Genomic DNA, 25763 nt, shown 5'->3' with positions numbered 1-25763 from the left:
CAACCTGGAACGCACCGCTCCTCACAACAGCGGCATGTCCGACAGTTCAGCTGTGGCCTGACAGGTTTCACCCCAACAAACACAGCAAGGAACTGCAGTTGAGAAGCATGCAGCGGCGTGCTCCCAATACGAAAACCGGTGGAGGGTTTTTAGAATGATCATCATCTTCTAGACACTCCAGTACGAAGACAATATCGCCGTATTTTCTCGAAAATAGTGAGAGAGAAAATAAAGATATGATGTCAACGTATCCTTGTTTCCCAAGCTGTTCCTAATCCAATTTCTTCCATCATGGTGTCAAGTGTGGGGATCTACCGAGGCACTTCTTCCTTGTGGTGAAAGCGAGAAGGAGGAGAGCAGGTGACCACACACCTGCTTATGAAGGTAAGCTGATGAGGGGTGTGGTCAGACTAATACTGGTATTAGAGGTACATTTGTGGTTTATTCAGTACGCGTGCACGTACGCGAGATAGTGCAGTAGTGATGCCAAGCTAAGCCACTAACGATACAGAACTGAGTTACCATACAATATACTATACAATATACGAATTACAATATACTATATAGTGCAACGCAGAAATGGGATGAGGTACAATTTAGGTACAATTTACAGTAAGGTGTACTGAGGTATGGGTTGTAGTGCAAATTCTTTGCCAATAAATATAAAGTGTGTTTGTGTGATCTAAAGTGTGGAGAGTGGGTGCTGCAGTGAGTTGTATGTTTAAAGTGAGTGTGTGCGTGTGGATGTGTGTGCTGTGTGCATTTGATGGTTGTTGCATAGTGTTTATTGTTCTGTTATTGTTATTGCACTGGTGCATGCTGGGAGACAGAACTAGTGAAGGTCCAGTAACACTGGTGCATGCTGGGAGACAGAACTAACACTGGTGCATGCTGGGAGACAGAACTAGTGAGATGGAGTCAGAGATCCATCATAAGATAAATAAATATAATGTATTGTTAAATGTAGTGAAGGTATACATGGAAATACAGCTGTAAATAAGTGCAGTTGTCCTGGCCGCCTCCTCCTCCTCTCCGGATGCTCCTCCCACCCGTCTGTGCGCTGTGTTACGCTGTATTCTGTCCCCCACAGACCCTCCAGACGGAGCGCCCTCCTGTGGCGTGGAGGCTGCGGGGAACCACTCCTCCCTGATGCTCCGCTGCTCCTGGTCGGGGGGGCAGCCGGCTCCCTTCCTGCGCTGGAGCTCCGGCCTGCTGGCTCTGGGACAAGGTCACTGACACACCCCTTGACCTATGACCTCTATCAGATCAGTGTTTATCTCCTCTATCAGATCAGTGTGTATCTCCTCTATCAGATCAGTGTTTATCTCCTCTATCAGATCAGTGTTTATCTCCTCTATCAGATCAGTGTTTATCTCCTCTATCAGATCAGTGTTTATCTCCTCTATCAGATCAATGTTTATCTCCTCTATCAGATCAGTGTTTATCTCCTCTATCAGATCAGTGTTTATCTCCTCTATCAGATCAGTGTTTATCTCCTATCAGATCAATGTTCATCTCCTCTATCAGATCAGTGTTTATCTCTATCAGATCAGTGTTTATCTCTATCAGATCAGTGTTTATCTCTATCAGATCAGTGTTTATCTCCTCTATCAGATCAGTGTTTATCTCCTCTATCAGATCAGTGTTTATCTCTATCAGATCAGTGTTTATCTCCTCTATCAGATCAATGTTTATCTCCTCTATCAGATCAGTGTTTATCTCCTCTATCAGATCAATGTTCATCTCCTATCAGATCAGTGTTTATCTCCTCTATCAGATCAGTGTGTATCTCTATCAGATCAGTGTTTATCTCCTCTATCAGATCAGTGTTTATCTCTATCAGATCAGTGTTTATCTCTATCAGATCAGTGTTTATCTCCTCTATCAGATCAGTGTTTATCTCCTCTATCAGATCAGTGTTTATCTCTATCAGATCAGTGTTTATCTCTATCAGATCAGTGTTTATCTCTATCAGATCAGTGTTTATCTCCTCTATCAGATCAATGTGTATCTCCTCTATCAGATCAGTGTTTATCTCCTCTATCAGATCAATGTTTATCTCCTCTATCAGATCAATGTTTATTCCTATCAGATCAGTGTGTATCTCCTCTATCAGATCAGTGTTTATCTCCTCTATCAGATCAGTGTTTATCTCCTCTATCAGATCAGTGTTTATCTCCTATCAGATCAGTGTTTATCTCCTCTATCAGATCAGTGTTTATCTCCTCTATCAGATCAATGTTTATCTCCTCTATCAGATCAGTGTTTATCTCCTCTATCAGATCAATGTTTATCTCTATCAGATCAATGTTTATCTCTATCAGATCAGTGTTTATCTCCTCTATCAGATCAGTGTTTATCTCCTATCAGATCAATGTTTATCTCCTCTATCAGATAAGTGTTTATCTCCTATCAGATCAATGTTTATCTCCTATCAGATCAATGTTTATCTCCTCTATCAGATCAGTGTTTATCTCCTCTATCAGATCAGTGTTTATCTCCTCTATCAGATCAATGTTTATCTCCTCTATCAGATCAGTGTTTATCTCCTCTATCAGATCAATGTTTATCTCTATCAGATCAATGTTTATCTCTATCAGATCAGTGTTTATCTCCTCTATCAGATCAGTGTTTATCTCCTATCAGATCAATGTTTATTTCCTATCAGATCAGTGTTTATCTCCTCTATCAGATCAGTGTTTATCTCTTCTATCAGATCAGTGTTTATCTCCTCTATCAGATCAGTGTTTATCTCCTCTATCAGATCAGTGTTTATCTCCTCTATCAGATCAGTGTTTATCTCCTCTATCAGATCAATGTTTATCTCCTCTATCAGATCAGTGTTTATCTCCTCTATCAGATCAGTGTTTATCTCTATCAGATCAATGTTTATCTCTATCAGATCAGTGTTTATCTCCTCTATCAGATCAGTGTTTATCTCCTATCAGATCAATGTTTATCTCCTCTATCAGATCAGTGTTTAACTCCTATCAGATCAATGTTTATCTCCTATCAGATCAGTGTTTATCTCCTCTATCAGATCAGTGTTTATCTCTATCAGATCAGTGTTTATCTCCTCTATCAGATCAGTGTTTATCTCCTATCAGATCAGTGTTTATCTCCTCTATCAGATCAGTGTTTATCTCCTCTATCAGATCAGTGTTTATCTCCTCTATCAGATCAGTGTTTATCTCCTCTATCAGATCAGTGTTTATCTCTATCAGATCAGTGTTTATCTCCTCTATCAGATCAGTGTTTATCTCCTCTATCAGATCAGTGTTTATCTCTATCAGATCAATGTTTATCTCCTCTATCAGATCAGTGTTTATCTCCTCTATCAGATCAGTGTTTATCTCTATCAGATCAGTGTTTATCTCCTATCAGATCAGTGTTTATCTCCTCTATCAGATCAATGTTTATCTCCTCTATCAGATCAGTGTTTATCTCTATCAGATCAGTGTTTATCTCCTATCAGATCAGTGTTTATCCCCTCTATCAGATCAGTGTTTATCTCCTCTATCAGATCAATGTTTATCTCCTCTATCAGATCAGTGTTTATCTCCTCTATCAGATCAGTGTTTATCTCTATCAGATCAGTGTTTATCTCCTATCAGACCAGTGTGTATCTCCTCTATCAGATCAATGTTTATCTCCTCTATCAGATCAGTGTTTATCTCCTGTATCAGATCAATGTTTATCTCTATCAGATCAGTGTTTATCTCCTCTATCAGATCAGTGTTTATCTCCTATCAGATCAGTGTGTATCTCCTCTATCAGATCAATGTTTATCTCCTCTATCAGATCAATGTTTATCTCTATCAGATCAGTATTTATCTCCTCTATCAGATCAGTGTTTATCTCCTCTATCAGATCAATGTTTATCTCCTCTATCAGATCAGTGTTTATCTCCTCTATCAGATCAGTGTGTATCTCCTCTATCAGATCAGTGTTTATCTCCTCTATCAGATCAATGTTTATCTCTATCAGATCAGTGTTTATCTCCTCTATCAGACCAGTGTTTATCTCCTCTATCTTATTATATTGATTGTATATTTATTGCACACTCTGGACATCATAGTTACTAATCTATGCAGAGACACTGGACCTGCTGTGCCCTCTGTGTCCTCAGCTCTGGGTCAGGGAGACACTGAACCTGCCAACAACGCCAGCCTGCTGCTCCGTGGCTCTCAGACGTTCAACAACAGCATGTTCACCTGCCAGGGCTCCCACCCTGCACTGAACCACAGCACCTACTGCAGCACCCGCACCTGTGAGTCCAGCCTGGCAGGAGGACGTACGCAAGCTAGCACCCCAAGCTAGCACCCCAAGCTAGTACTCCAAGCTAGCACTCCAAGCTAGCACTCCAAGCTAGCACTCCAAGCTAGTACTCCAAGCTAGCACTCCAAGCTAGCACTCCAAGTTAGCACCCCAAGCTAGCACCCCAAGTTAGCACTCCAAGCTAGCACTCCAAGTTAGCACTCCAAGCTAGCACTCCAAGTTAGCACTCCAAGCTAGCACTCCAAGTTAGCACCCCAAGCTAGCACTCCAAGTTAGCACTCCAAGCTAGCACTCCAAGTTAGCACTCCAAGCTAGCACTCCAAGTTAGCACCCCAAGCTAGCACTCCAAGCTAGCACCCCAAGTTAGCACCCCAAGCTATCACTCCAAGCTAGCACCCCAAGCTAGCACCCCAAGCTAGCACTCCAAGTTAGCACTCCAAGCTAGCACTCCAAGCTAGCACTCCAAGTTAGCACTTCAAGCTAGCACTCCAAGCTAGCACTCCAAGTTAGCACCCCAAGTTAGCACCCCAAGCTAGCACTCCAAGCTAGCACTCCAAGCTAGCACTCCAAGTTAGCACCCCAAGCTAGCACCCCAAGCTAGCACTCCAAAGCTAGCACCCCAAGTTAGCACTCCAAGCTAGCACTCCAAGTTAGCACCCCAAGCTAGCACCCCAAGCTAGCACTCCAAGCTAGCACCCCCAAGTTAGCACTCCAAGTTAGCACTCCAAGCTAGCACTCCAAGTTAGCACCCCAAGCTAGCACTCCAAGTTAGCACTCCAAGCTAGCACTCCAAGTTAGCACCCCAAGCTAGCACCCCAAGCTAGCACTCCAAGCTAGCACCCCAAGTTAGCACCCCAAGCTAGCACTCCAAGTTAGCACTCCAAGCTAGCACTCCAAGTTAGCACTCTATTGGGTTTGGAAGCAGCACATGGACAAATAAACACATAGCTTGCTGGTGAAAATGGTCACCAATAAAGGTCCATTTGGCTTACCATGGTGATGGTGTTGGTGTTGGTATCTAGTTACCATGGTGATGTGTTGGTATCTTGTTACCATGGTGATGGTGTTGGTGTTGGTATCTAGTTACCATGGTGATGGTGTTGGTGTTGGTATCTAGTTACCATGGTGATGGTGTTGGTGTTGGTATCTAGTTACCATGGTGATGTGTTGGTGTTGGTATCTTGTTACCATGGTGATGTGTTGGTGTAAACTGAGTGCAAGCTCATGGTGCAAGCTAGTCTCACTGTTAGGGTGGTGACAGTGGTAATAATAATAATAATAATAATAATAATAATAATAATAATAATAATAATAATAATAATAATAATAATAATAATAATAATAATAATAATAATAATAATAATAATAATAATAATAACTTAGTTTTATATAGACCCAAGGTCGCTTTACCTTTCCTCCTCTCCCCTCCTCCTCTCCTCTCCCTCCTCTCCTCCTCCCCTCCCCCTCCTCCTCTCCCCCTCCTCTCCTTCTCTCCTCTCCCTCCTCTCTTCCTCTCCTCTCCTCCCCTCCTCCTCTCCTCTCCTCCCCCTCCTCCTCTCCTCTCCCCCTCCTCTCCTTCTCTCCTCTCCCTCCTCTCTTCCTCTCCTCTCCTCCTCTTCCTCTCCTCTCCTCCCCTCCTCCTCTCCCCTCCTCCTCTCCTCTCCCTCCTCCTCTCCCCCCTTCCTCTCCCCCTCCTCTCCTTCTCTCCTCTCCCTCCTCTCTTCCTCTCCTCTCCTCCCCTCCTCCTCTCCTCTCCTCCCCCTCCTCCTCTCCTCCCCCTCCTCCTCTCCTCCCCTCCTCTCCACCTCTCCCTCTCCTCTCCTCCCCCTCCTCCTCTCCTCCTCCTCTCCCCCTCCTCTCCTCCTATCCTCCCCTCCCCCTCCTCCTCCCCCTCCTCCTCTCCTCCCCCTCCTCTCCTCCTCTCCCCCTCCTCTCCTCCCTCTCCTCTCTACCTCCTCTCTCCTCCTCCTCTCCTCTCTTCCTCTCCTCTCCTCCCCTCCTCTCCCCCTCTCCTCTCCCCCTCCTCTCCTCCTCCTCTCCCCCCCCTCTCCTCCCCCTCTTCCTCTCCTCCCCCTCCTCCTCTGCTTTCCTCCTCTCTTCCTCTCCTCTCCTCCCCATCCTCCTCTCCTCCCCCTCCTCCTCTCCTTCTCTCCTCTCCTCTTCCTCTCCTCCTCTCTTCCCCTCCTCCTCTCCCCCTCCTCTCTTCCTCTCCTCTTCCTCTCCTTTCCTCCTCTCTTCCTCTCCTCTCCTCCCCCTCCTCCTCTCCTCCCCCTCCTCCTCTACTCCTCTCCCCCTCCTCCTCTCCCCCCCCTCTCCTCCCCCTCCTCCTCTCCTCCCCCTCCTCCTCTCCTTCTCTCCTCTCCTCTTCCTCTCCTCCTCTCTTCCCCTCCTCCTCTCCCCCTCCTCTCTTCCTCTCCTCTTCCTCTCCTTTCCTCCTCTCTTCCTCTCCTCTCCTCCCCCTCCTCCTCTCCTCCCCCTCCTCCTCTCCTCCCCTCCCCCTCCTCCTCTCCCCCCCTCTCCTCCCCCTCCTCCTCTCTTCCTCTCCCCCTCCTCTCCTCCTCCCCCCCCCTCTCCTCTCCTCCTCCTCTCCTCCCCTCCTCCTCTCCTCCCCCCCCCTCTCCTCCCCCTCCTCCTCTCTTCCTCTCCTCCTCCTCTCCTCCCCCCCCTCTCCTCCCCCTCCTCCTCTCTCCCCCTCCTCTCCTCCTCTCCCCCCCCTCTCCTCTCCCCCTCCTCTCCTCCCCCTCCCCCTCTCCTCCCCAGGGTCGCCCCCTGTGGAGCCGGTGTGTTTTGCCTATGTCACCAGAAAGGACCAGTACCTGATGCTGTCCTGCTCCTGGAGCGGGGGGGCACCCCGGGCCCTGCTGTGGTGGGAGGGGCCAGGTGGCCAGCGCCAATCCACGGAGGAGAACTCCAACATCCTGGTCCTTCGCTATGGCTCCGCCCACAGTGGGCAGGCGTACACCTGCCATGCTAAACACCCACTAGAGGCCCAGACCAAGACCTGCAAGATCACCCTGGGTAGGTCCACCTTAAAAACAGAAAGAACAAGTCCACCTTAAAATACACAGTGACAAAGACATTGAATGAATGAAAACGTTTATTTTTGAACATGTATTCTCCATATTCCTCCAAACAAGTCACAGTATCTCCATCACTGCCCAATACTGCCCCCTGCTGTTTGTTTGTCTGTTATCTTAACTTCACTGTTTGTCATACTTGTTGTTGTTTATCTTATTCTTTTCTTAACCTTGTCTTCTAACTGCCTTGCTCACTGGGTGGGCATACTCACTATAACTGCACCCTGTGTGCCACTGTTTCATATTTCATACGTTTACATTGTTTGTAAACTCCACTGACACTTTTGCCAAGATCGTTGTTTTAATCTGGACTGTTCTGTTTTTATGCCCTGTAAGGTGACCCTGGGTGTTTAGAAAGGCACCTCCAAATAAAATGTATTATTATTATTATTATTATTATTATTATTATTATTATTATTTATTATTATCTAGCTCCTTCAAACAAAACAATCATAATAAAAAAAAGAAATTATAAACAAAAAGTCAAGAGCAATGTATTTAGTTAGTTAACATGTTCAAAAAAGGAGTAGAGGGAAGCTACGCTTATTGATCCCTACCCCCTGACATTACTTATTGATCCCTACCCCCTTACATTACTTATTGATCCCTACCCCCTTACATTACTTATTGATCCCTACCCCCTTACATTACTTATTGATCCCTACCCCCTGACATTACTTATTGATCCCTACCCCCTGACATTACTTATTGATCCCGACCCCCTGACATTACTTATTGATCCCGACCCCCTGACATTACTTATTGATCCCTAACCCCTTACATTACTTATTGATCCCTACCCCCTGACATTACTTATTGATCCCTACCCCCTGACATTACTTATTGATCCCGACCCCCTGACATTACTTATTGATCCCTACCCCCTTACATTACTTATTGATCCTTATCACCTGACATTACTTATTGATCCCTACCCCCTTACATTACTTATTGATCCCGACCCCCTTACATTACTTATTGATCCCTACCCCCTGACATTACTTATTGATCCCTACCCCCTTACATTACTTATTGATCCCTACCCCCTGACATTACTTATTGATCCCTACCCCCTGACATTACTTATTGATCCCGACCCCCTTACATTACTTATTGATCCCGACCCCCTTACATTACTTATTGATCCCGACCCCCTTACATTACTTATTGATCCCTACCCCCTGACATTACTTATTGATCCCGACCCCCTTACATTACTTATTGATCCCGACCCCCTGACATTACTTATTGATCCCTACCCCCTGACATTACTTATTGATCCCGACCCCCTTACATTACTTATTGATCCCGACCCCCTGACATTACTTATTGATCCCGACCCCCTGACATTACTTATTGATCCCTACCCCCTTACATTACTTATTGATCCCGACCCCCTTACATTACTTATTGATCCCTACCCCCTGACATTACTTATTGATCCCTACCCCCTTACATTACTTATTGATCCCGACCCCCTTACATTACTTATTGATCCCTACCCCCTGACATTACTTATTGATCCCGACCCCCTTACATTACTTATTGATCCCTACCCCCTTACATTACTTATTGATCCCGACCCCCTTACATTACTTATTGATCCCGACCCCCTTACATTACTTATTGATCCCTACCCCCTTACATTACTTATTGATCCCTACCCCCTGACATTACTTATTGATCCCGACCCCCTTACATTACTTATTGATCCCGACCCCCTGACATTACTTATTGATCCCTACCCCCTGACATTACTTATTGATCCCGACCCCCTTACATTACTTATTGATCCCGACCCCCTGACATTACTTATTGATCCCGACCCCCTGACATTACTTATTGATCCCTACCCCCTTACATTACTTATTGATCCCGACCCCCTTACATTACTTATTGATCCCGACCCCCTTACATTACTTATTGATCCCGACCCCCTGACATTACTTATTGATCCCTACCCCCTGACATTACTTATTGATCCCGACCCCCTTACATTACTTATTGATCCCTACCCCCTGACATTACTTATTGATCCCGACCCCCTTACATTACTTATTGATCCCGACCCCCTTACATTACTTATTGATCCCTACCCCCTGACATTACTTATTGATCCCTACCCCCTTACATTACTTATTGATCCCGACCCCCTTACATTACTTATTGATCCCGACCCCCTGACATTACTTATTGATCCCTACCCCCTTACATTACTTATTGATCCCGACCCCCTGACATTACTTATTGATCCCTACCCCCTGACATTACTTATTGATCCCGACCCCCTGACATTACTTATTGATCCCTACCCCCTGACATTACTTATTGATCCCTACCCCCTTACATTACTTATTGATCCTGACCCCCTGACATTACTTATTGATCCCGACCCCCTTACATTACTTATTGATCCCGACCCCCTTACATTACTTATTGATCCCTACCCCCTTACATTACTTATTGATCCCGACCCCCTTACATTACTTATTGATCCCGACCCCCTGACATCTACATTTGTTCTTCCATTAATTTGACTAGATATAACATAATTTAGTATAATACATTATAGAATATACTTTTACTTATAATACAAAAAGAAAAAACTTGATTCGCTTGACAGCAGTAAATACAATAACACTACACAACACAATATAAAGAAATAATAATAAAAAAATTATAATAATAATAATAATAATATATATATATAGATTATCCTGGTTCTGATGTTCTGTCTCCTGGTTCTCTGATGTTCTGTCTCCTGGTTCTGATGTTCTGTCTCCTGGTTCTGATGTTCTGTCTCCTGGTTCTGATGTTCTGTCTCCTGGTTCTCTGATGTTCTGTCTCCTGGTTCTGATGTTCTGTCTCCTGGTTCTGATGTTCTGTCTCCTGGTTCTGATGTTCTGTCTCCTGGTTCTGATGTTCTGTCTCCTGGTTCTCTGATGTTCTGTCTCCTGGTTCTGATGTTCTGTCTCCTGGTTCTGATGTTCTGTCTCCTGGTTCTGATGTTCTGTCTCCTGGTTCTGATGTTCTGTCTCCTGGTTCTCTGATGTTCTGTCTCCTGGTTCTGATGTTCTGTCTCCTGGTTCTGATGTTCTGTCTCCTGGTTCTCTGATGTTCTGTCTCCTGGTTCTCTGATGTTCTGTCTCCTGGTTCTCTGATGTTCTGTCTCCTGGTCCTGATGTTCTGTCTCCTGGTTCTGATGTTCTGTCTCCTGGTTCTCTGATGTTCTGTCTCCTGGTTCTGATGTTCTGTCTCCTGGTTCTCTGATGTTCTGTCTCCTGGTTCTGATGTTCTGTCCTCTGGTTCTCTGATGTTCTGTCTCCTGGTTCTGATGTTCTGTCTCCTGGTTCTGATGTTCTGTCTCCTGGTTCTGATGTTCTGTCTCCTGGTTCTGATGTTCTGTCTCCTGGTTCTGATGTTCTGTCTCCTGGTTCTCTGATGTTCTGTCTCCTGGTTCTGATGTTCTGTCTCCTGGTTCTGATGTTCTGTCTCCTGGTTCTGATGTTCTGTCTCCTGGTTCTGATGTTCTGTCTCCTGGTTCTCTGATGTTCTGTCTCCTGGTTCTGATGTTCTGTCTCCTGGTTCTGATGTTCTGTCTCCTGGTTCTGATGTTCTGTCTCCTGGTTCTGATGTTCTGTCTCCTGGTTCTCTGATGTTCTGTCTCCTGGTTCTGATGTTCTGTCTCCTGGTTCTGATGTTCTGTCTCCTGGTTCTCTGATGTTCTGTCTCCTGGTTCTCTGATGTTCTGTCTCCTGGTTCTCTGATGTTCTGTCTCCTGGTCCTGATGTTCTGTCTCCTGGTTCTGATGTTCTGTCTCCTGGTTCTCTGATGTTCTGTCTCCTGGTTCTGATGTTCTGTCTCCTGGTTCTCTGATGTTCTGTCTCCTGGTTCTGATGTTCTGTCCTCTGGTTCTCTGATGTTCTGTCTCCTGGTTCTGATGTTCTGTCTCCTGGTTCTGATGTTCTGTCTCCTGGTTCTGATGTTCTGTCCCCTGGTTCTCTGATGTTCTGTCTCCTGGTTCTGATGTTCTGTCTCCTGGTTCTGATGTTCTGTCTCCTGGTTCTCTGATGTTCTGTCTCCTGGTTCTGATGTTCTGTCTCCTGGTTCTGATGTTCTGTCTCCTGGTTCTGATGTTCTGTCTCCTGGTTCTCTGATGTTCTGTCTCCTGGTTCTGATGTTCTGTCTCCTGGTTCTGATGTTCTGTCTCCTGGTTCTCTGATGTTCTGTCTCCTGGTTCTCTGATGTTCTGTCTCCTGGTTCTCTGATGTTCTCTCTCCTGGTTCTCTGATGTTCTCTCTCCTGGTTCTCTGATGTTCTCTCTCCTGGTTCTCTGATGTTCTGTCCTCTGGTTCTCTGATGTTCTGATGTTCTCTCTCCTGGTTCTCTGATGTTCTCTGATGTTCTCTCTCCTGGTTCTCTGATGTTCTCTGATGTTCTCTCCCCTGGTTCTCTGATGTTCTGTCCTCTGGTTCTCTGATGTTCTGTCTCCTGGTTCTCTGATGTTCTGTCTCCTGGTTCTCTGATGTTCTGTCCTCTGGTTCTCTGATGTTCTCTCTCCTTTTTCTCTCTCTAGAGGCCCCGGTCCTCGTCACGCAGCGCAGTCTGGTGTCTGTCTACGAAGGCAGCGACGTCCAGCTCTCCTGCATCCTCACTGCCAACTACCCTCCAGCCAATCAGATCACCTGGTTCAACAACCGCAGACAGGAAGTGTGGGCCAGCCCCAGGAAGTACCTGCTGCAGCGGGCGGCCGCCTGGGCCAATCTGACGGTGAGGGAGACGGACGAGACGCAGGACAGCGGCCAATACTGGTGCTCCACCTCCAACGCAGTGGGAGGGGCCGAGATCCCTGTCACCCTAGTGGTCAAGAGTAAGAACCGCCTACTTCCTGTTTAGTGGTAGTAGTAGTTTATTCAGTCATCATCTCACACAATACAATATGCACAATCATTTAACAATATTTGATTTTACAGTGACTGAAAAGGTACAGACTGAAGCATAATGCTTTAATACATGCCTGTCCTATATTCTTAACAAAATTAAGACTCCAAAACAGTATTCCAAAAGAAAATAGCAAAAAACAGTATTATTCACCTTTGTAGTTTTCAAAAATAGCTTTACAAACCATTTATTTTAAAACCAAAAGCGAATGACTCATTCTTAACTGTATATCAGCATTGTTCCACAAGTTAACCCCAATAATAGAAATACACCTCCTTTTAATCCCTTTCTTAGCTTTTTGAACAGTACATTTACAAATATCTCTCAAATCATATTTTCTTTCATGTATATTGAAAAAAAACCTTTGCACCCTGTCCGGGAGTAACTTTGCTTTAGCTCTGTACATTATTTGCATAATTTTATAATACACCAAATCATTAAATTTCATAACATGAGACTTTATAAACAATGGATTTGTGTGGTTTACATACGAGTAGGATATGATGAGAATGAAACACAGCCTCTGGAAGACTGCTACTTCTGATATAGTGCTGATATACTGTAGTTATGAAGACACTGTTACTGCTGATATACTGTAGTTATGAAGACACTGTTACTGCTGATATACTGTAGTTATGAAGACACTGTTACTGCTGATATACTGTAGTTATGAAGACACTGTTACTGCTGATATACTGTAGTTATGAAGACAATGTTACTTCTGATATACTGTAGTTATGAAGACACTGTTACTGCTGATATACTGTAGTTATGAAGACACTGTTACTTCTGATATACTGTAGTTATGAAGACACTGTTACTGCTGATATACTGTAGTTATGAAGACACTGTTACTTCTGATATACTGTAGTTATGAAGACACTGTTACTGCTGATATACTGTAGTTATGAAGACAATGTTACTTCTGATATACTGTAGTTATGAGGACACTGTTACTGCTGATATACTGTAGTTATGAAGACAATGTTACTTCTGATATACTGTAGTTATGAAGACACTGTTACTTCTGATATACTGTAGTTATGAATACACTGTTACTGCTGATATACTGTAGTTATGAAGACAATGTTACTTCTGATATACTGTAGTTATGAAGACACTGTTACTGCTGATATACTGTAGTTATGAAGACACTGTTACTTCTGATATACTGTAGTTATGAGGACACTGTTACTGCTGATATACTGTAGTTATGAAGACACTGTTACTTCTGATATACTGTAGTTATGAAGACACTGTTACTGCTGATATACTGTAGTTATGAAGACACTGTTACTGCTGATATACTGTAGTTATGAAGACAATGTTACTGCTGATATACTGTAGTTATGAGGACACTGTTACTGCTGATATACTGTAGTTATGAAGACACTGTTACTGCTGATATACTGTAGTTATGAAGACAATGTTACTTCTGATATACTGTAGTTATGAAGACAATGTTACTTCTGATATACTGTAGTTATGAAGACAATGTTACTTCTGATATACTGTAGTTATGAAGACAATGTTACTTCTGATATACTGTAGTTATGAGGACACTGTTACTTCTGATATACTGTAGTTATGAGGACACTGTTACTGCTGATATACTGTAGTTATGAAGACACTGTTACTGCTGATATACTGTAGTTATGAAGACACTGTTACTGCTGATATACTGTAGTTATGAAGACACTGTTACTGCTGATATACTGTAGTTATGAAGACACTGTTACTGCTGATATACTGTAGTTATGAAGACAATGTTACTGCTGATATACTGTAGTTATGAAGACAATGTTACTGCTGATATACTGTAGTTATGAGGACACTGTTACTTCTGATAAACTGTAGTTATGAAGACACTGTTACTGCTGATATACTGTAGTTATGAAGACAATGTTACTTCTGATATACTGTAGTTATGAGGACACTGTTACTGCTGATATACTGTCGTTATGAAGACACTGTTACTTCTGATATACTGTAGTTATGAGGACACTGTTACTGCTGATATACTGTAGTTATGAAGACAATGTTACTTCTGATATTGTAAAGGCCGAATGAGTGTTTTTTGTTATGGATTATTATTATTATTATTACTATTATTATTATCATTATTATTATTATTATTACCAATAGAAGGTTACGATTTATGGGAATGTTATGATTTATCTGTATAGCAATTGAATGTTCTCAGTTGTATTGTGGTGGTTCACATGACAGGTGAATCGCCACGGCACAGCTGATGGCATAAATGGGTGATAGGAATCAGCTGTGGGTTGGTAGCCGACGGGGAAAGCATATAATTTTCTGACCGCTTCAGGATGCTTCGGGAATGCTTTAGATTAGTCTTATTTTAGGAAACACTTTGAACTTGAACAATTAGAACCACGGTTATAGGACGCTTAGGATCGCTTTGATCACCTCTCCCATGTAACCTACCTTTTCTAATTAAATCGGATATCACGTTCGGTATCTGATAACGGAACTCAAGGTGTGGAGACTATTTCTTTGGATGAAGCGCGTATGGAATCACTCCCCGACTGCCACAGGAAGCGGACACAGGCATGTTGCCGCTACATTAAGTCAGAAAATTGCTTTTATTGAAGCCAGACGAGCTTCAATAAAGTGAAAGAGGACTCGCGCAGATTATTGAAAGCGACCCAAGGCAGAGGCGCGCGTCAATAAAGTGACAACTGACGAGAGAGGACTGCAAGAGGACCGACGGCATCACAGCCCGAGGACATCGCTGTTATCAGCAGGAAGGAATCGATCAACCACAGCCACACAGTGAATGATCACAACCGAGGACATCGCTGTGATCAGCAGGAATTGATTGATCAACGCCAATCACAGCGAATGGAGCCCCTCCCTCCCGAGGACAGCAGATGGAATGTGCGTAAGTAGAATTTATGAATGGAATAGAGACTACTACGTACGTGGCACGCGCACACGGCGCTGTGGAATATAAGATAATTATAAAGCTGTCTTAAAAATTGGTGGATAAATATAGACAAGATGTCATATATTGAAACGGATAACATGGATTTGACACAAGCGGAAATTGAGCTGAAACAATTAATGGCATCACGTAAAGCCAGGCTTGCAGCATGCACCCGCAAGAAAAATGAGATTATTCTGATGATGAAATCAAATGATGAACAAGGAGTAAGAACGGACATGGCATTGTTCAATAAGACACTCAGTGCTTTTAAGATCGCAATTGAGTCTGTACAGCCGTATTTACAGGATGACGATGATGATGAAACACAACGGTATAAACCAAGAATAGATGAATTCAATGCATTTATTAATGTGATGGAAAAATGGTTGATGGAAGGGAATAAGGAAAGGCAAACTCCAGCCCAAAGTCCAACTGAGTCTGTGATCCAAGAGTCTCCAGTAGAGACTCAAGATAAGCTGGAAAGGGACCTTCAGGCTACAATAGGCCCAGAGGATAGCATTTCCAGGGCCCCATCAAAATCATCCAAATCATCAAAATCATCAGGTGGAAGCCAATCATCCAGGTTATCTGCCGCCCGTCGAAGGGCTGAAAACGAGAGGGCCACCATTCAGGCAAAAGCCGCTGCACTTTCAGCCAGACAATCTCTAAGCCTAAAGGAAGCTGAATTAGAGGCTGAATTAAATCTAAACAAGGCTAAAAGACAAGCTGAATTAAAGGCTGAATTAAGTCTGCAGGAGGCTAAAGCCAGGGCTAAATTAAAGGCTGAGAAGGATAAAATTGACTTTGACACAGACATGGCTGTATCAACGGCCAAACTCAAGATACTGGATGATTATGAGACATCATCACAAACCAACTCATCCAGAACCATGAGGTATCCATCTCAAATTAACCAGCCATCCTCTCAAGAGGACGGATATGTGTACAAGATGCAACCTAGGGATGGTATGAATGATTATGTTGACCAAGCACATGCTCTAGACACCTCAGAAGGACTACCGATATTGCAATCACCGGTAGAATATGCATCCATAAATGCTGTTCCAAAAACCCCTGTGCAAAGACAGCTCTTGGACCAGTATGCATGGGCGCACACACCACAACAACAGCAGCCACAACTACAACAACAACAGCAACATCAACAACAACAGCAACAACCACAGCAACAACAACAGCAACAACCACAGCAACAACAACAGCAACAACAGCAACAACAACAGCAACAACCACAGCAACAACAACAGCAACAACAGCAACAACAGCAACAGCAACAACAGCAACAACAGCAACGACAACAACAACAACAACAACAGCAGCAACAGCAACAACAACAACAGAGGCCTCCACAAGCAGTGAGACCCAAACAGCCATATATACAGCCACTACCACCTGTACAGTATCGACTACCACCATATGTGCTACCTCAGCCACAACCTTGGCAACAACCACATGCATGCACCATATCAGCATCAGCACCCTGTGCAGCTTCAGCTACAACCATCTGGAGCTACAGCAGGACAACAGGGTCAAACCCAAACAGACCAGGTTCTATTAAATGTCATGGCAAGACAGAATGACATTACAGACATACTTGTCACACAGCAGAATCTGGCGCTACTCCCAACCAGGGAGATTCCCATGTTTAACGGAGATCCTATGAACTTTAGGTCATTCATGCAAGCCTTCGAGTACGGCATAGAAAATAGAACCACCAGCGAGCAAGATAGACTCTACTTTTTGGAACAATACACCACAGGGCAACCTAAAGATCTTGTGAGGAGCTGCCTACACATGCATCCACAGGATGGATATGTGGAAGCCAAAAGACTACTTAAAGAGAATTTCGGTGATGAAATAAGAATAACAAATGCTTATATAAAGAAGGCCTTGGACTGGTCCAGCATCAAACCGGAGGACAGTCAAGCTTTGCGCACCTACACCCTCTACCTGAGAGGATGCAGTAATGCAATGCAGGAGCTTCACTATATGGATGAGCTGGACAATCCATCTAACCTACGACTGATCTTATCCAAGATACCCTTTAGGATCAGAGAAAGGTGGGGGTCAACGGCCTACGACATCCAGGAGCGCACTGGGCAAAGAGCCAAATTCAAGGATCTTGTGGCTTATCTGGAGAAACAAGCCAAAATCGCCTCCGACCCATTGTGGGGCAATATTCAGGATTACAGTCCTGACGGAGCTGCCCCAAGGTACCTCAAGACTGCAGCCTCTGTATGGCAAACAAGAGCAGGAACAGCGGCTGCACCGGTTAAAGAGAGAAGCAGCTTCGTCACGACAGTGACACCAGTCACAAACATACCGTCAACCGTCGGTAATGTAGGATCCAAGGCAGATGGCTCTGTAGCTTTTAGAACTCCTTGCTTGTACTGTGCAGGCGATCACTCACTTGAAGCCTGCAGGAGGATAAGAGCTCAGAAACATCTGAACAAAATAGAGTTCTTAAAGGTGAAAGGACTTTGTTTCGGTTGTCTCACCAAGGGACATCTCAGTAGGCACTGTAGCCAGCGGATGAGGTGTCAGCATTGCCAGAAAGAACACCTGACTCTGCTACATATAGAAACAAACGACCAAGAAGGACCGGACGAGCAAAAAGGAACAGTCGGGTCAATGGAATGGAAATCACCTCAACAGGAGAGGACACCACCCCTGACCAAGAAGACTGTGGGTAGTGCTCTGGTGAGGCTTGGTGAAGATAATGGGGCCGGTAAGGTCTGTGCTTTACCCATCGTGCCAGTGAAGGTGAAACAGGCTGACGGAAGTGGGTATGTAACGACATATGCTTTCTTGGACCATGGCAGCTCGGCATCCTTTTGCACAGCCTCATGAGGAAGCTGAACGCTAAGGGCCGGCAAACATCAATTCTCCTTAAGACAATGGCACAAGAGAAACATGTCCCAGCATATGAGATCTCAGGCCTGGAGGTAGGCAACATCAATGATGACACATTTATTGCACTGCCTACGCTATACACTCAACCAGCAATCCCAGTGTCAAAGGAAAACATCCTTACTCAGGAGGAACTGAAAAAATGGCCCTACCTGAAGGATGTTCACATCACTTACATTGACTCAGATGTGGAGCTTCTGATTGGAGTCAATACTCCGAGAGCCATGGAGCCTCGGCAGATAGTGAACAGCCAGCATGACGGACCATATGCTGTAAGGTCACTCTTGGGATGGGCGGTCTATGGTCCACTGAACGTCAACGCGGTGGATGTGACAAGAAGACCCAAAGCCATCACCAACAGTTCGATAAGCTTAAAAGATGGTCAGTATAACTTGCCACTCTCCTTTCGGAAAGGAGATGTGATGACGCCCAACAACAGACAGGTGGCGACACGAGCCATGCACCTGCAAAAGAAGAGGAAGGATGAGGGGTACCATGCAGAGTACAGACAGGTGGCAACACAACGAGCCATGAGCCTGCAAAAGAAAACAGGAAGATCTAAGAGCAGAGAGAAGACTGTAAGATCGACGAGGAAAGAGGATGGAATATCTAAGACCACAGAGAAGGTACCTCTTCAAGAACCAAGGAAAGATGGCTGTGTCTGGTACATACCCCATCACAGGGTGTATCACAAAAGAAAGAAAGAAAGTGGAAAGAACATGAGTGGTGTTTGATTCACATCGTCATTCCAATGCATGGCAAACTCTGGAGTGAAGTGGATTGTGGATCAACTTGAAGATTTTTTATTTTGTGATGTGGAATGTTCTCAGTTGTATTGTGGTGATTCACGTGACAGGTGAATCTGCCATGGCACAGCTGATAACATAAATAGCCAAAGAGAACTTCGCCCCTGGTGACTTGGTGGTCATAGTGGACGACAGCGCACAGGAATTCCTGGCCGCTTGGACGGATCCTGGAAACCTTTCCGGATAACAAGGGCCTGGTACGAAGTGTCAGGGTGAAGACCAAGACCAATGTGCTACAGAGGCCAATCACGAAGCTTTGCCTGCTACTGGAGTCAAAGGAGGATTGCCAGCTGTAATGAACACTCGCCCGACCATATTTTGTAATTGTGTAGGCACAATTAGGGGCCGGTGTAAAGGCCGAATGAGTGTTTTTTGTTATGGATTATTATTATTATTATTACTATTATTATTATCATTATTATTATTATTATTACCAATAGAAGGTTACGATTTATGGGAATGTTATGATTTATCTGTATAGCAATTGAATGTTCTCAGTTGTATTGTGGTGGTTCACGTGACAGGTGAATCGCCACGGCACAGCTGATGGCATAAATGGGTGATAGGAATCAGCTGTGGGTTGGTAGCCGACGGGGGAAGCATATAATTTTCTGACCGCTTCAGGACGCTTCGGGAATGCTTTAGATTAGTCTTATTTTAGGAAACACTTTGAACTTGAACAATTAGAACCACGGTTATAGGACGCTTAGGATCGCTTTGATCACCTCTCCCATGTAACCTACCTTTTCTAATTAAATCGGATATCACGTTCGGTATCTGATAACGGAACTCAAGGTGTGGAGACTATTTCTTTGGATGAAGCGCGTATGGAATCACTCCCCGACTGCTACAGGAAGCGGACACAGGCATGTTGCCGCTACAGATATACTGTAGTTATGAAGACACTGTTACTGCTGATATACTGTAGTTATGAAGACAATGTTACTGCTGATATACTGTAGTTATGAGGACACTGTTACTTCTGATATACTGTAGTTATGAGGACAATGTTACTGCTGATATACTGTAGTTATGAGGACAATGTTACTGCTGATATACTGTAGTTATGAGGACACTGTTACTGCTGATATACTGTAGTTATGAGGACACTGTTACTGCTGATATACTGTAGTTATGAAGACACTGTTACTGCTGATATACTGTAGTTATGAAGACAATGTTACTGCTGATATACTGTAGTTATGAAGACACTGTTACTGCTGATATACTGTAGTTATGAAGACAATGTTACTTCTGATATACTGTAGTTATGAAGACACTGTTACTTCTGATATACTGTAGTTATGAGGACAATGTTACTTCTGATATACTGTAGTTATGAGGACACTGTTACTTCTGATATACTGTAGTTATGAAGACAATGTTACTTCTGATATACTGTAGTTATGAATACACTGTTACTGCTGATATACTGTAGTTATGAGACACTGTTACTGCTGATATACTGTAGTTATGAAGACACTGTTACTGCTGATATACTGTAGTTATGAGACACTGTTACTTCTGATATACTGTAGTTATGAAGACACTGTTACTGCTGATATACTCTAGTTATGAGACACTGTTACTTCTGATATACTGTAGTTATGAAGACAATGTTACTTCTGATATACTGTAGTTATGAAGACAATGTTACTTCTGATATACTGTAGTTATGAAGACAATGTTACTTCTGATATACTGTAGTTATGAAGACAATGTTACTTCTGATATACTGTAGTTATGAAGACAATGTTACTTCTGATATACTGTAGTTATGAAGACAATGTTACTTCTGATATACTGTAGTTATGAAGACAATGTTACTTCTGATATACTGTAGTTATGAAGACAATGTTACTTCTGATATACTGTAGTTATGAATACAATGTTACTTCTGATATACTGTAGTTATGAAGACACTGTTACTGCTGATATACTGTAGTTATGAAGACACTGTTACTTCTGATATACTGTAGTTATGAGGACATTTACATTTACATTTAGTAATTTAGCTGACGCTTTTATCCAAAGCGACTTACAAGTTCTGTACGACAAGTCATCAGGAAGGGAACAACTATCAGCTGAGTAACAATGTTCATCAAAGTGTTGAGTGCTACAGTGTGGGTTAGTTTATTAGGACAAGTGCATGACAGTAAAATTAGTTCGTTCGTTTTATTTTCTTTTTTTCTTTTTTTTTAATTCAGATAATGGTTGAAGAAGTGCGTCTTTAGTCGATGGCGAAAGATTGGACATGTTTCGGCTGTCCTAACTGGGGTGGGTAGTTCATTCCACCATTGTGGGGCAAGGACTGAGAATAGGCGGCTTCTCTTTGATGACCCTCCCGGAGCTTGGATAGGAGTAGGTCTGAGGCGGCCAGAAGATGCAGAGCGTAGGGGTCTTGAGGGTGTGTAGTTAGAGACCATTGACCGGAGGTAGGCGGGAGCGGTTCCCTTTGCCGCACGGTATGCCAGGTCGAGGGCCTTGAAGCGGATTCGTGAGCAATGGGGAGCCAGTGCAGGTCCCTAAGAAGTGGGGTGACATGGGCCGACTTCGGTAGGTTTGAGATCAGGCGGGCGGCTGCGTTCTGAATGAGTTGAAGAGGCTTAGTGGCAGTGGCCGGGAGGCCAGCGAGCAGTGCGTTGCAGTAGTCGAGGCGGGAGATGACTGTTGATTGGACGAGGAGTTGGGTGGCTTCTTTTGTCAGGAAGGGGCGGATCCTTCTGACGTTTCTCAGGAGGAATCGGCAGGTTCTGGTTGTCGCTGCGATGTGAGCAGAGAAGTTCAACTGGTCGTCGAGGACAACACCAAGGTTCTTGGCGGTCGGGGACGCGGTCACAGCTGCATTCTCGACTGTGATGGAAAGGTCGGTCAGGGCGGAGGATTTGGCCGGCAGGTGGAGCAATTCTGTTTTGCTTAGGTTCAGTTTGAGGTGGTTGGTCGTCATCCAGGCGGAGATGTCGGACAGACAGGCCGAGATCCGCTCAGAGACGTGGATATCTGAGGGAGGGAAGGAGAGGAAGAGTTGAGTATCGTCAGCATAACAATGGTAGGAGAAGCCATGAGACGTGATAATGTTACCCAGTGATTTAGTGTAGAGAGAGAAGAGAAGGGGTCCTAAAACCGAGCCCTGGGGGACACCCGTCCACAGGGGGCGGGTGGCCGACAGGGTCCCTCTCCATGACACTGTTACTTCTGATATACTGTAGTTATGAGGCACTGGCCTCCCAGTCGTCATTTTCATTTCATTTCATTTCAAACTCGAGTTTGACACCAAGGTTGAGGTGACACTGAACTCTCCACACACAAGCACACATGAGCACACACACAACACACACACTGTATACGCTCACACACTAACAGTCACTTTAGCATGAACACACACACACACATGCTGCACACGCTCACACTCAACGGTCACTTTACACAATGAAAAGGTCACCAAATAAAAGAACAAAAAGAACGGGAGTTCCGCATTTCACTGTATGCTTGTATGCCGTGACAAATAAAACTCTTGACTGTGAATGAGGTTACCCTCATTTACAGTGACGAAGAGCTTACAACACAAGTAAACATAGTTTATCAGCAATTTCATACATATAGACACAATAAATAAGAAGAAACAATAAAGAAAAGTCTGCTCAGACAGTTGGTCACAGTGGTCAGAGATCATACTTTTAAACGCAGCAAGAGAATTAGGAAGAACCTTCAGCTTCAGAGTCAGTTGGAAGCATCAAAGGAAAAAGCAGTTTGTTGGTTTTTGGTAGGCCTGCTTGCTGCTATTGTGAGAGGAAGGAGGGATGTTTAAGGCCTCCTAAGAGAATCTCCAAAAACCAAGGACAGTTCAGCTGCAGTCTGTGTTTACAGTCCATTAGCACCAACGTAAATGTACAGGCCTACCAGACCATGCAGCCCTGCTCTTTAGAGCCAGTAGTGTCCAACCACACTCAATCCTTTGAGTGTCCAGAAGGAGATCAGTCCTGGGTTGATCCACATCTTAAAAATGGAAAATAACTAAAGTAATCCACTGGGGAAACACCGACTGCAGCTGAACTGTCCTTAGTTTTTGGAGAATATATTAGGAGGCCTGAACCATCCCTCCTTCCTCTCACAATAGCAGCAAGCAAACAAATCTCCATGAGGCACAGATTCAAGATGACCCCCTGATGGTTAGGACCGCCCCTAACCACACCCATACTTGGAATCTTAAAGGTCAAGTGACCCATATATGCTGACAAGAAAACAGCTTCAACAATCCTCCTCTTTCTACTGATCACAGAAAGCTGGATCTATTTCTGTACAGGAAGCCAGTTTTCTGTTGCAGCTTTGAAGCAAGAATATCCACATGGAACTTAACAGAAAAACTTCTCATTGAGCCACAAGCCAAGATATTGACCGTATTGTGGACATTGTGTCTGATGTGGTACGGAACATAGCACCATCTAGTGCAGCAATGTACAAACATGCCAGAGTGAAACCAGAGTGGTTTGGTCTTACCAATGATGTTTTTGCTAACATACCAAATACACCGGACATTGTTTTTGTTGACACCAGCCACAGGGAGGTGCTGGTCATAGAAGTAGGCTGTACCTTTGATCTGTACATGGACCAGGCCTTCCGGGACAAGTATATCAAATACCAACCACTGCTCAGTGTGATGGCTGACCTTGGGTATAGGTGTATATACAGTGTACTTGTGTTTGGAAGTCTTGGCCATGTACACAAATGCACCATGACCGGTCTGAGAATTGCTGCAATGTCTAAAAGAAAGCCAAACAAATTGTCAAATATTGCTCTGTCTCAGCTATTATTGGCAGCTTAGACGCGTGGAGAAGGAGGTGCTATGTGTCCCTTAAGTGTTCAGTGCTGCTTGGCCCCGATACATTTGATTCCCTGTTTATGTAATATAATTTGTGGAACCAAATAAAGTATTAAAATGTGTGTGTGTGTGTGTGTGTTGTGTGTGTGTCTCTCTCTCTCTCTCTCTCTCTCTCTCTCTCACTCTATCTCTCTCTCTCTCTCTCCCTCCCTCCCTCCCTCCCTCTCTCTCTCTCTCTCTCTCTCTCTCTCTCTCTCTCTCTCTCTCTCTCTCTCTCTCTCTCTCTCTCCTCCCTCCCTCCCTCCCTCCCTCAGGGTACCCCTTCCCCCCTAACGTGACCCTGTTACGGTCCGGTACAGCAGCCGACAGCGCAGTGAGGTGGAGGTGGAGTGGGAGACAGAAGACAGATCAGGAGAGAGGCTGACCGGATTCATTCTGGAACATAGACTGGTACAACTACCTGGCAGGAGGAATAGAGAGGAGAGGGAGGAGGAGAGGGAGGAGGAGGAGAGAGTGGAGAAAGAGAGGGAGAAGGGGAGAGAGGAGGAGGGAAGGGAGGAGGTGGAAGAGGAGGGGGAGAGAGTGGAGAAAGAGAGGGAGAACGGGAGAGAGGAGGAGGGAAGGGAGGAGGTGAAAGAGGAGGAGGAGAGAGTGGAGAAAGAGAGGAGAACGGGAGAGAGGAGGAGGGAAGGGAGGAGAGAGGGACGAGGAGGAGAGAGTGGAGAAAGAGAGGGAGAAGGGGAGAGAGGAAGAGGGAAGGGAGGAGGTGGAAGAGGAGGAGGAGAGAGTGGAGAAAGAGAGGGAGAAGGGGAGAGAGGAGGAGGGAAGGGAGGAGGTGAAAGAGGAGGAGGAGAGAGTGGAGAAAGAGAGGGAGAAGGGGAGAGAGGAGGAGGGAAGGGAGAAAGTGGAGGATGGGAAAGCAGAGAAAGAAAGGGAGGAGAGGGAGATGGAGAGAGAGGAGAGAAGTAAGAAGGAGAGTGGTGAGGAGGAGAGTGAGGAGGAGGACGAGGAGGATGAGGAGAGAAATGAGGAGGAGATGACAGGGAAAGAAGAGAAGGTTAGGAGAGAGGAGAGTGAGAAGAAGGAGGAGAAGGAGAGTGAGGAGAAGGAGAGGGCAGGGAGAGGGGAGAAGGTTAGGAGAGAGGAGAGTGAGGAGAAGGAGAGGGCAGGGAGAGGGGAGAAGGTTAGGAGAGAGGAGAGAGGAGAAGGAGGAGAAGGAGAGTGAGGAGAAGGAGAGGGCAGGGAGAGGGGAGAAGGTTAGGAGAGAAGAGAAGGAGCAGGAGGAGCAGGAGGAGAGGGAGGAGAAGGAGGAGAGGGCAGGAGAGGGGAGAAGGTTAGGAGAGAAGAGAAGGAGGAGAGGGAGCAGGAGGAGCAGGAGGAGAAGGAGGAGAGGGCAGGGAGAGGGGAGAGGTGGCAGAAAGTGGTCCTGCAGGGGGCAGCAGTGAGGAGTCACACCCTGGGCAGCCTGACGCCGACAGCCTCCTACCAGCTACGCATCACCGCTGTCAACCACAGGACCATCGGACACCCTTCAGACACCAAGAGCCCAGGTGAGAGAGAGAGAGAGGGAGAGAGAGAGAGAGAGAGAGAGAGAGAGAGGGAAGGGAGGAGGTGGAAGAGGAGGAGGAGAGAGTGGAGAAAGAGAGGGAGAAGGGGAGAGAGGAGGAGGGAAGGGAGGAGGTGAAAGAGGAGGAGGAGAGAGTGGAGAAAGAGAGGGAGAAGGGGAGAGAGGAGGAGGGAAGGGAGAAAGTGGAGGATGGGACGGCCTAACATCAGTGCTACAGGGAACTTCAATCAAGCTGTGAACGACCTGAGAGACAAAGCAAGAAGGGCTTTCTATGCCATAAAAAGGAACATCATATTAGACATTCCAGTCAAAATCTGGCTCAAAATATTAGACTCCGTCATAGAACCGATTTCCCTATATGGTTGTGAAGTCTGGGGCCCACTTGCAAACCAAGACT

General features: G+C 44.9%; 1 protein-coding gene across 1 annotated transcript in view; it reads left to right on the top strand.

Annotated features, from left to right (window-relative positions):
* Nucleotides 1-25763, top strand: part of LOC311223366 (V-set and immunoglobulin domain-containing protein 10-like 2) — a gene marked incomplete at both ends in the record, with an annotated part of 37670 nt that overhangs the window by 5592 nt on the left and 6315 nt on the right. The window contains 7 exon segments of the mRNA XM_084308156.1: nucleotides 1091-1228; nucleotides 4130-4270; nucleotides 7039-7296; nucleotides 11932-12225; nucleotides 24114-24146; nucleotides 24149-24249; nucleotides 25232-25349. Coding sequence (XP_084164282.1) covers nucleotides 1091-1228; nucleotides 4130-4270; nucleotides 7039-7296; nucleotides 11932-12225; nucleotides 24114-24146; nucleotides 24149-24249; nucleotides 25232-25349 — 1083 coding nt within the window.

Source organism: Notolepis coatsorum, assembly GCF_963971535.1.
Source record: "Notolepis coatsorum genome assembly, chromosome: 2".
NCBI lineage: Eukaryota > Metazoa > Chordata > Actinopteri > Aulopiformes > Paralepididae > Notolepis > Notolepis coatsorum.
The sequence above is the reverse complement of the archived record's forward strand: the minus strand, read 5'-3'. Positions and strand labels throughout refer to the sequence as shown.